The sequence below is a fragment of the Protobothrops mucrosquamatus genome, unplaced genomic scaffold, assembly GCF_001527695.2.
Source record: "Protobothrops mucrosquamatus isolate PMUCROS unplaced genomic scaffold, P.Mucros_1.0 scaffold2474, whole genome shotgun sequence".
Taxonomy (NCBI): Eukaryota; Metazoa; Chordata; class Lepidosauria; order Squamata; family Viperidae; genus Protobothrops; species Protobothrops mucrosquamatus.
The window spans coordinates 286,103-297,882 of record NW_015388544.1 but is presented as its reverse complement, the minus strand read 5'-3'; the positions used below and the strand labels follow the sequence as shown (position 1 = coordinate 297,882).

The following is an 11,780-nucleotide window of genomic DNA, read 5'->3' as shown; positions in this document are numbered from 1 at the left end:
AGTAGTCCAGGCGGGAGGTGACAAGAGCATGGGTGACTGTGCGCAAGGCATCCCGGTCCAGAAAAGGCCGCAACTGGTGCACCAGGCGTACCCGGTAAAACGCCCCCCTGGCCACAGCCGTCAACTGGTCGTCCAGTGTCAGCCGTGGATCCAGGAGGACCCCCAAATTGCGCACCCTCTCTGAGGGGGCCAAAGTTTCTCCCCCTATAGTCAGCGATGGAGTCAGCTGACCATACCTGGGAGCCGGCAACCACAGCCACTCCGTCTTGGAAGGGTTGAGCCTGAGTCTGTTTCTCCCCATCCAGACCCGTACGGCCTCCAGACACCGGGCCATCACGTCAAGGGCATCATTGGGGTGGCCTGGGGTTGAGCCAATTACTAAGTGACAGGAATTAAGGTCAGGAATTAAGGTCATCTCTTCTTATTGTAACCATGAAGATGTCAACATCAAATTATGATAGCAAATCTTATCTAAACACACATTTAACCCAGGTTGGAAGGGATAGAGATTTTGGGTTACATACCACGTAGACCCCGAAATGCCACTAAAATATGTGAGGATATCTAAGAGGCCCAGCTGTTGTAGACCAGACAGGCTGCCAAAACAACTGGTCATTGCTCTCATCCCTCCTCCAGAAGCTAATACAGCCACTATAGGAACCTAGAGAAATGAAGAGGTGTTCTTAAGACAGAGAGAAGTGGCCCTTTCTCTCTTTTTTTTTCTTTAGATGATACATTTACAGGTAGTCTTTGATTTACAACCATTCATTTAACAGCCATTCAAAGTTACGACAGTGCTGAAAAAAGAGACTTATGCCTGGTTCTTGCAGTCTGTCTACTGTTGTAACATCCTCTTGATGACATGAGCAAACTTTGGGCACTTGGCAACTAATATGTATTTATGGGTATGAGATAGGCATAAATAAATAAATGACAGCTGCAGTGTCTCGGGATTATGTGATTGCCATTTGTGATCCTACCAGGGGGCTTCTGAGAAGCAAATCACATGGGTATTGTGCATCAGGCAATGAGGGAAACCCCTAGGTGATTTGTTTAACAATCGTGGTAAAAAATTCATAAAATCAGATGTGACTCACTTAATGACCATATGGCTTAGCAATGGAAGTACCAGTCCCCATTGTGATAAGTCAAGGACTACCTGGATGTATCTTTTATAACGTTATCTTACAGGGGAAAAACAGGAACAATAAAATGAGAACAAGAAGAAAGCATTTGTTCCACGGCATTTTCTTCCTTAAAAATAAAATTTGCATTGTTAAAATAACTGTGAATTTAGCTCGGATTTCTTGGGCTCAGCTAATTTAACTAGTCAAGGAGGGATTCAGTTTCTCTTTGTGCTCCCATTGCTCCCAGTGCTGCCTGAGGAATCCTCGGTTTTGGAATCAACACATTTTAAAGTTGACAAACATTGCCTGAGGATGTCAATTCTAGCTAATTGGAATTGACATCAGGCTTGTTTTTTTTCAAAATTGAACATTTTCTCAGTTCCTCAAGTTTAAACTTTACCCCTAAAGAAGATAAAAAGAAAGCTTTGTTGACCCCTGAACAAGAACTGCATCATAGGGAATAAAACTAAGCAATAATAATAATAATAATAATAATAATAATAATAATAATAGTAACAACAACAACAACAACAACAACAACAACAATAATAATAATAATAATAATAATAATAATAATAATAATAATAATAATAATAATAATGTTGGAAGGGAACTTGGAGGTCATCTACCAGTACTCCAACCCCCTGCCCAGGCAGGAAACCCTATACCATTTCAGACAAATGGGTTTTGTACCTCTTCTTTCCAGGGTGGCACCCGCAGTTTCAATACCTTCTTTAAAGCACGAGAAACAATAGTCTTTCTCCTTGCCAAAAATTCTTGCTCTCCCTTAGAAAGTTTAAAGCCAATACGTACATCCATATCAATGGGATGGTTCCTAGAAAGGAGGAAAAAAAAGAATAAAAATATCCAGATTCTACCCTTCCATTTAATTGACTTCAGTATATAGTGAAAAATCAACTGCACATCATTATTCTTTGTTTTAACCAGCAGAAGCATATTTTTTCCTTAAATCCATAATACTGAAAGTCAGCTTATCCCATTATTTAAACATAATGTAAATTAAGGTAATATAAAATCTTCAGGTCAAACTCACTCCTGGTGTCTTCATGAATACATCCGTGTGGCTTTCTTGGAAATGTTTAACCACAGCCTTCTTCTGGAATATTTTTTTTCAATTTCCCACTCTAACTTACAACCCTGGTATCCCTTTCTTCAACACAGATATTTTAATTTGTACTTGATCTTATGTATAATAGTGAATCTTGATTTTCATAGATATTGTTTGTTGTACACACCTTTCTTCAACTTTCAAAGTCAGATCCAAAACGTGATCCTGGAAGAAGTAGAATTCTACTAAATTTACTAATGCAAAATATAATGTTTAACTTTATTTTGGTATTAAGAAAACTCTCTTGCTCTTTTTCTAACTCTGTTATGATCCAAACCTTCATACTAATGTATTTGTTAAAACAGGAAGCATTTTCTTTACATTGTTTGCTAAAAGGGTCTATAGACTTTCACATAGACAACACTTTGACTCTTTAACATCTCATAATACAATCATTGGTACAAATCACTCATTTACCACCATTCCGGGGTCAAGAGCTGGCCAATATAATAGAGGCACATAGAAATAAGCAACTAGAAATTTTTCTATCACCAGGATCATTTGGGCCTCAAGTTGTAGAGGAATTATTAAGAGTAAAAATAAATAACTCTGTTTATTTTAATCAAATAAGTAAAAAAAGTATACAACACCATGGTGTCATACCTCAGCAAAGAAAAAAATAATGCTAAGGAGCCAGGAGGTGGTATGAAGCAATTATCTATATGGTAGCTTCCATAGTCTTGGAGATATATTTTTCCATGCTAGCTTTATAAAAAAAATTGCAGAGAAAATCACACATCACCATAATAGAGAGCCAGTTTGTTGTAGTGGTTAAAGCACAGTACTATCCAAGAGATTGAATTCTAGCTCTGCCTGAGGCATGAAAGCCAACTGGGTGACCTTGGGCCAGTCACACTCTTGTCTCTCAGCCCAATTCACCTTATTGTTGTGGGGAAAGCAAGAGGCAGGAATATGTTTACTGCTTCGAATTGGCCAAAATTATAAAAAATATGATAAAAAAAACCTAGTGATAAAAATAATATGGAATTCCAAGCTGCGTAGAGAGAGAAAAAGGAGATAGAACAAAAATAAAAATTAAAGTTTGTTATCAATTAATTACCAATTAATAAAGTAAGACAATCATAAAAATATGCAATAATAAGAAAAAATAGAGACCCAGTTTGGCGTGGTGGTTAAGGTATCGGGCTAGAAGCCAGGAGATGGTGAGTTCTAGTCCCACCTGAGACATAAAGCCAACTAGGTGACTTTGGACCAATCACTTTCTTTCAACCCTGGGAAGGAGGCAATAGCAAGCCATTCCTGTAAAACCTTGTGAAGAAGTCTTTGGGGACTTATCCAGGTGGTCTCTGAGAATCAGATACAATTGAATAGAAGGGGGGAAATGGACAGAAAGAGAAAATATATACAGACATCTTGAATAAAAGTTTGATTGCACATATTACAAAGATATCAATATAAAATGAATAGAATGCTAAGTAAAAGAACCAAAGTTTGTTTACTGGAATGAGGTGAAATATAATGGAGGAATGTCCTCTCTCTGAGATGCTGAAGTCTGAGAATATGTAATATAAAAAAGTCCTTTCCCCAGCAACATTGTACAGTACAGAGTCAGCACCAGCTTTTATATCATGCCTATCACTTTGACACAAAGACTTAAATATTTACCCTTCCTAGAGGTACAGTCAGTTCAACTTCCTTTTCAAGAGGGAGTTCGGAGACTGGAATAATTGCATTCCCAACCATTGAAGTCTTCACCTCTAAATCCTCACTCCATCCTTCCTAGGAACCAAGCACAATTGCTGTAAATCATATTATACAAAGCTACATACATGCCAGCAGGAAGTCCATCCAAATAGAGGAAAATGAGAATGCAAACTTTATCAGAAGGTCAATGTCAGCAACAAAATGCCTGGGATGCCTAGAACACAAGCACTGGTTCTTCTCATGAGCTACTGCTTCTACTGCCCATCCCAAATTTTTACAGATGCAGGAGATTTTTTGGTTTCTTTAAAATTATTCTAGGTGGATCAGGGACCACTGAAAAATAATGATAACTAGTGCTCAGTTATGAGGTTACAGCGCTTAATTTTATTATGGGTTCATTTAAAAATATTTTCAGGACTCAGTGAAATAAAATTGCATGTTTAAGGCAAAGTTAATAGATATCTTTTAAAAGCCACTGCTCATCAATTTACTTATTTTCCCCTTATGAATCTGTATCAAATTTATGTTTAATTATTATGTAGCCATTATATATGCCTATCTGTTGAAATGGGGATGCTTGCTCTAATAACTGAGGCTCTAGCAAGCAAATGCACCATCTTACCTCTAGTATTGCTATGGTTTGTAACAATTTCAGGTTCAGGTGAGAAGACACTTCTTTGTTCACATGAAAGATAAATGGAATCTCCTCCTGGTTTTCTTCTAAATTTACTCCACAGAACGTTGTTAACTGATTTTCAAAGGACCCTGGTACTGATAAGTTAATTTGGCAATTGTCTAAAAGTGAAAAGAAGCGTTTAAACCAACTGGCTTTTAGGAACACCATAAAAACATGGTTGTCCCAAAGGTGCTTTTTCAGGAGGCAACTGGATTTTCTTATTTTTCTTTGAAGACATTTCGCTTTTCATCCAATAAGCTTCTTCAGCTTTGACTGCTCGGATGAGAAGCGAAACATCTTCAAAGCGAAACAAGAAAGTCCAGTTGCCTCTTGAAAAAGCACCTTTGGGGCAACCGTAACCTGGATGACTGAGAATCTCCGTAGACATAAAAACATGGGTTTCCACAGAAACTTGGAAACAGAATGTTTATAAGTCAACCATCTTGTCTGGTGATAGAGGAGGTGGTGGTGGTGGTGGGTGTGGGGTGGGTGTGGTGGTGGGTGTGGGGGGGTGTCTGTGTGTGTGTGTGTGTGTGTAAATAATGAGTGTTCCTCAAGTGCCAAAGGTATTGTTTTTACAATGTAATGCAAGTTTAATAAATTATTGCTTTGTTGTTATGTTGCTTTGATTGGTTATAACAAGAGTCAGTTCTTTGACTTCCTTTGGGGACTGGACAGGCATTTAAGTTCTAGCAAACAAATACATTTTCTGCTGAAGAAATAATTCCTTATTGAAATAACCTGAACATAAGAATTGAACAATACTAAGCAAAAGCAGAATATTAAGAAAATCCAGACTATTATTTTTCCCCATACATGGGCCTATTTTCAACACTTTTAAATAAAATCTACAGTATCTATCTTGAAAAATTGTACTGTATCACCAGAAACAATTCTAAACAAATTGTACCCTGTTACAGTAAGCAAATACTTTCCCTTTCAAAACTATAAGGCAGCAGAGACTTTAGCTGATTAGTATAATATGAAATAAATCACAAAATCAGAAGTCAAAGAACTGGGAGAAAAAACAAGAGCAGCAGCCCATCAAACACAATCTGTAGAGTCTGTTCTGAAGAAACAAAGTTCCTGGCTAAAGACACTCTTTGGGAATTTAGTTTAGGATTTTCGGAATTATAGCTAAGAACGCCAGCCTGGGAAACATTGTGGCACAAACAACAAAGTAAAAAATCCAGAACAGGGCAGCAAAACTCCCAGCAACATAACAGCAAAGAAACAAATTTTTGCCACCCAGATCTAGGAGCCCTAAGAAAAGAAGACTAGTTTAAGTCATGCAGGTTTGTTTTCCATTGGGTATGGTCCCTGGAGCAAAGACACAGCTTATTAGTTGACTTTCTACAGATAAAATTTTCTGTAATAATTCTTGTGCAATATCAGAGTGTATCTGTACCTTATATCTGTACCTTCAGGGATTAGTATATGTGAAAAATGTGTACTTGATTAACCATATTTATTTCACTCATATTAACACTGGGTTTATGAGACAGGGGAACTTGGCATTGCTTCTTTCCAAGATCTGTGGTTAACAAAGGACCTACCCTTTATCATCCATGGGGCCATCTTACTTTTATTGATAGTTCCTTTAATACACAGACAAGGTTGTGCCTACATGAAAAAAACAAAAAACAAAAAAATCCAATTGGGGGGAAATAGCTATGCAAATGCGTTAATTATTCTTTTATTTTTATGGTGAAAAATATATTTAAAAATCATTTTATCTATTAAGAGTCTCAATAACCATTATTATTCCCTTTACTCACCACAAGAACTCCATTAGTAATGACCCTACAGGAAGGATGCTTGCTGTTGAAATAAAAATACTTGCTTAATTTTCTGATTATATAAATCAAAAAAACAGGACAATGAAAATAATAACATTCCATAGACACATAAACTGTAAAAATTGCAGTTCTAGAAGAAAATTAGTCCCAAAATATAAAAATAGCCGGAATAAAGGGCATTACATTAGAAAGGCTTTGGATTGGTTTTCAAGATTCTGTTAATAAACTTTACAAAAAAAAACATTCATGAAATTCCTGTAATGTCTATTTCTCAATCTAGCTACCATGAAGAGCTGACAAATAATTGCAGTGCTCCAATAATAGCTTAGGTTTAAATGGAACATGAATTAAAGAATTATGTTTGCATATTATTATATCATGATGGAGGAAAGGAAACACCTCACCATTTTTCCAATGAAAATTCAACATCCAGTTCTGCTCTTTTCTCCTTGAAGGGTGAGACAAAAGTTAAGTTAAAAGAGTGTCAAGTCGGCCCCAAGATATTCACAGCTACACAAAGGGTGATACATGTCTCTGCTTCTGTCAACGCTGCTAACATTGAATATTCTTGCTTTGATAACAAATGGAAATGCAGCCATTTTCCTCTTTTGCTTTTAGAGGTAGTTGATGCTGGGAGGGGGAATGTGGATGAGAGTCCAGCTAGTAATAACAATAATAACTCAGCCGTGGGAATCCAAGGTTATTGTGCTCAGAGTTGATAAAGATTTGGTGGGCTGGAGAGCTGGGGAGAAAGCCCGTGCTTCAAGCTAATTGGAGAATGTGATTTATGACTGTTAATTGGAGGAGAGAATTGTGCTTTGCTACTTTGTGCCAGGGGAGGGAAATTCAGTTTTTGGCTTTAACTATGTAGTGCCGATACTTTGTTTCTCGAATAAAAGACTCTTTAAGGTAAACAATGCCTTGAAGTTCTTTTGAAGAGTTTCATCTGTCAGAACCATGACAGCTTCCTTAATGAGTTTTTACTATAGTTCTGTCTATATAAGTGTTAACTAAAGCAAATAAATAGGTATTTATTCTACCAATGCAGTTGTTTACAACTTAATTTCTTGTGCTGTCATACACTACACTACTTAATTAGCATCTTGTGACTGATTCATATAGCTTATTTTAAAACAAAAAAAGAAAAATCACATCAACTTCTATTGAAAATATTGAGTGTTTTTCCAGAAGTTGCAATAAGTGAAAAAAGTGATCCAACGCTCCTCAAGAACACCAGGTTGAAGCTGATTATATTACAAATTAAACTTGTCTGGCTCACAAATAAGAGTTCAGCTATTTAGAATGATGTTTCATTATAGTGATGTAGGTATAAAATGGGTTACCATGTTGTGATCTATAAAAGCATAGATCCTGGGAATCTGAAAAATGTAGCATTACTACCCTTTTTTATTTAACCTCACTCAGAAGGAGGTCCTAACCTCAAATTAACATATTAAGAATGACAACAGACAGATAGTAACTGATTTCAAGAAGAAATATGGAAGGAGTATATGGAAAGTCTGTACTATAGAAATATCAATATCTGAGAACAGAGGTCCCCAACCCCCGGTCTGTGGACCAGTATCAGGTCGTGGCATGCCAGCAACCGGTCCGCACAAACAAGGAAAGCCCCATCTACAGGATGCAGGCAGCACACAAAACCACGCCTCCTCCGGTCCATGGAAAAACCTCTCTCCACGTAACCGGTCCCCGGTGCCCAAAAGGTTGGGGACCTTTGCTTTAGAAGACATTACCTGGTTACCAGACTCTCTAGTATTTTAAGATCAAGTTAAAACAAAACTCAAATCGTTACCAAATGAGAAGGCTAAATACCTATATAAAAGAACACCTCACCTCAGAATTTAGCACAAATGTATGTGTCAGATCCTGTCCTGGGGCAATATTACCTAAGTCAAAAGCAACGGAAGTATCATAACTGTTGAGACTGCTCAGCAAAATGCCTCTGTTGTAGAATGATAACTCCAGAATATTCTGCAAAGTGCAAATGAGAGTCTATTTTAACAAGTAACAAATGTTTTCCCATGTATTCATGTTTAAACCATTGTCTATGGTGCTCCTTGCTTACAGGCTCTGTTAGTGTTGTTGTTATCACACTTCAAACACATGCAAGCTACGGAGATTTTCCCAGTAAAGATACCTTTTCCTACACACAGTGGTGGGATTCAGCCAGTTCGCACCAGTTCGGTAGAACTGGTAGCTAATTTTTTTGTTGCCCAGGCCCAGAATGGACTTCCGGAAGCGGGATCCACACAGAGAACCGGTTGTTCACATATCTGAATCCCACCACTGCCTACACATCATACTTTTTCACTCTTTTTAAAGCCTTTCTTTTGCAATATCTGCCTTTCAGAAAAAGAGTCTATTTGCTTAAAAGTAAAAGAGTGACAGAGCCAAATCATATGCTATGAAACATTTGATGAGTTTAGGCACCTGGTAACATTTATTCATAGCTGTTTCATTGTATATTGAACTCTTTCAACTTAGCAATTAGTCATTTTTGACACTGGCAGACAGAGCTGGTGGTTCATCAGCTCATTTGTCTTTCAGTTTGCTATACATTTACCTACACATGGACCTAAATGCATCAAAATTCTTCTCCAACTGAAGAAAAATGATTTTAAGTACACCTTCGATTAATATCAAACTTTCATCCTTATTAGTGGTGAAAGGAAGAGGAGCATGATTATCACATAGTGACCAACTACCACTGCACATAACTGATAATCTGACAGAAAGCTATTCAAAAGATACATCCAGCTGGGTTAGTGATCATGGGCAAATTTGATGGACTGGGCAGTGAAAGTTTATCATTTCCCTAAACACCGGTGATCAAATCAGTCATTAAAACAAAAGTGTTTGTGAATTAGTTCTAATCTAAATATTATCCAATATTTCGGCTATGCTTTCTGTATTTTCATTCAGAATGTTATGCAGAAGTGAAAATCTCAGCTGGTTATCTTGTTCATCATAGCTTTGTAGCAGAGTTTGAAGAGTTTGGAAAAAAAAGAGTCCTGCCACATTTTTGTCATATGATATAGCTGAGTAGACTTTGTGTGACAAAGCTTTGCTCCTCTGAGCTGATATCAATAATGGGAATGGTAAAGAACAAGCTTACCTTTACAGCACTATGGATTCGGTATTGGAAAGTTTCATTCCATTCAGGATCACTGCTGTTATAGACAACCGGAGTTCTTTTTATCAATGGAGATGCCGTAGGAAGTTTCAAGGCCACATAACAATCTGATTTAGACACTATAGTAATCAGGAAAAAAATGCAAGGATAGAAAAAGCCTAAAAAAGCTATTTTTCTTCATCTGTCAACAGCATTTTGTAGCCTCTTTCAGCTTAGTAGATATGAAGAGAGATCAAGGCCAAAATCCTAAACTACAATACAACTAATACCTTAATATTTATTTCTGAGCAAGTATTGTTAACACAATGGAGAAACTTCCTACCACCTGTTGAATATAAGTGATTCTGCTGTAAAAATAACGGTTGAAATTTTCATGCCATAATTAGTTTGTATAATAATTTCTAGGCAGGGGAGGTGTTGGACTTTCCTCATGTATTTATTCCATTTCTCACCATTTCAGCCTTTCTCCTTTCTGCATAATTAAGTGCCTTTTTTTTTCAAAAGTCCAGAGACTTTTGTTTGGAAGCATGCCATGTGCTTGTACGAATGCCTAATGGGCCGTTGTTTTCTCCAAGAATACAGCAACTATCCTTTATACCTCTGCCTTGCATCTTCAAAAAATGTATTTCCTAAAAATTCCACAAACATATTTTCCAGTAACTAGGTTTGCTAGACTGAGAGTCTTCTCCTCAGAGATATGTACAGGAGAAGGTCAAGAGGAAAACAAATTATTAAATGCCATGGTGCCTAAGAAAATTAGAACCAGCGTGTCTTAATACTATTGAGATGCTAAAGCAAACAAATGAGTCATCACACAAATCAATTCAAATTCTCACTTGAGATACAAATGACCAGTTTCAAGCATCATACTTTAGATTATGATCTAGTTGATACCAACTAGATAATGAATTGGTGTGCTGTGAAGCATAATTAACATTTATATCTTGAACAACGGTGATCCACAACCAATTTAAATAGATTACTTACATATATCTAGGCCATGGATGTTTCTGGCTCTCAAGATTTTTACTGTGAGATTATAGTAAGGATGCACCTCAAACTGAAACAAGATAGATAATTTATTTTAATTTAAGCAAAACAAGAAATATATTTGGAGAGCCTTCTGGACTCCTAGAATTTTCAGCCCCTTTGATCAACCTCTACTGTGTTAATTGTGAATTCTGGGAGTTGCATTCCCATAACCTCTAGAAGGCTCCAGATTGGAGAAGGATGTAAGAGACAACACTGTAAATGTAAAAATATAAGTATAACAGACAAGTGAGTATTTTAACCAAATGGCTAATTAATATAGTTACTGGTTACAGTATTGTGTAAAGAAGGTATCTGATATCCTCCAGATAACTCTGACCTGTTCCCCATCATCAAGGCCAATGCCAAAGAACTGTGGGAGTGCTAGTTCAAAATATCCAGAACACATCTGGGTCTATTCCTAGGTACTTTAAGCTAATTAAATTATTTATTTTATAATGTTAAAAATACTGAAACAGATCAATGAAAATCCTTAATTTCATTAGGTATGAATAGTACAGTAGTACTATTATAGTAAAGTTTGGTATTTGGTGAGAGAAACATCATTTGTAGGATTGTTAACAATATAGAAATGGTTTATCATTGCTTTTTCTCACCGCACCATTGGGATTTTTTATCCAGCCATTAACCAGACCCAACCATTCTAAGTTTCTTAGATCAACCAAGGTCAGCTAAGAGCTAGCCCTGCTGTAAATGCTACAGTGAAGATGTAAACAAAAGCAGTTAGCAACAGCAATAGCACTTAGACTTATATACTGCTTCACGGTGCTTTACAGCCCTCTCTCAGTGGTTTACAGAGTCAGCATATTGCCCCCAATAATCTGGGTCTTCATTTTACTGACTTCAGAAGAATGGAAGGCTGAGTCAACCTTGAGTCAGTCAGAATCGAACTCCTGGAGTAAGTAGTTAGTTAGCCTGCAGTACTGCATTCTAACCACTGCGGCACCATGGTTCTTTAAGCTCTTTAAGGGTAATCTGGCCATGGAATCGGAGATAGTGAGCTCCACTTCACTGGTTGTGTTCAAGAAAATATGAATATCTATCTGTCATGAAAGACTAAATTTGGATTCTTGCATTGAATAAGGAGTTGGTTGAGATGAGTCACATGACCCCCCCCAACTCTCGATTCTAGAGGTGCGTTTAGTTATCTGCTTATTATAATAGGAAACATATTATTTTC

The 11,780-nt window shown here is 37.0% G+C and overlaps 1 protein-coding gene across 1 annotated transcript in view; it reads right to left on the bottom strand.

Moving 5' to 3' along the window:
- LOC107295750 (cytosolic phospholipase A2 zeta-like) overlaps positions 1-10,988 on the bottom strand; it is a gene marked incomplete at its 3' end in the record, with an annotated part of 17,019 nt that extends 6,031 nt beyond the window's left edge. Inside the window, exons 1-10 of the mRNA XM_015825072.1 lie at positions 10,920-10,988; positions 10,538-10,610; positions 9,533-9,669; positions 8,251-8,388; positions 6,154-6,220; positions 4,544-4,716; positions 3,883-3,996; positions 2,384-2,421; positions 1,821-1,962; positions 525-661 (exon numbers count right to left, since the gene is read on the bottom strand). Of these exons, the coding sequence (XP_015680558.1) occupies positions 525-661; positions 1,821-1,962; positions 2,384-2,421; positions 3,883-3,996; positions 4,544-4,716; positions 6,154-6,220; positions 8,251-8,388; positions 9,533-9,669; positions 10,538-10,610; positions 10,920-10,988 (1,088 nt within the window). The remainder of the gene's footprint in view (positions 1-524; positions 662-1,820; positions 1,963-2,383; positions 2,422-3,882; positions 3,997-4,543; positions 4,717-6,153; positions 6,221-8,250; positions 8,389-9,532; positions 9,670-10,537; positions 10,611-10,919) is intronic.
- Between the last annotated feature and the right edge of the window lie 792 nt (positions 10,989-11,780).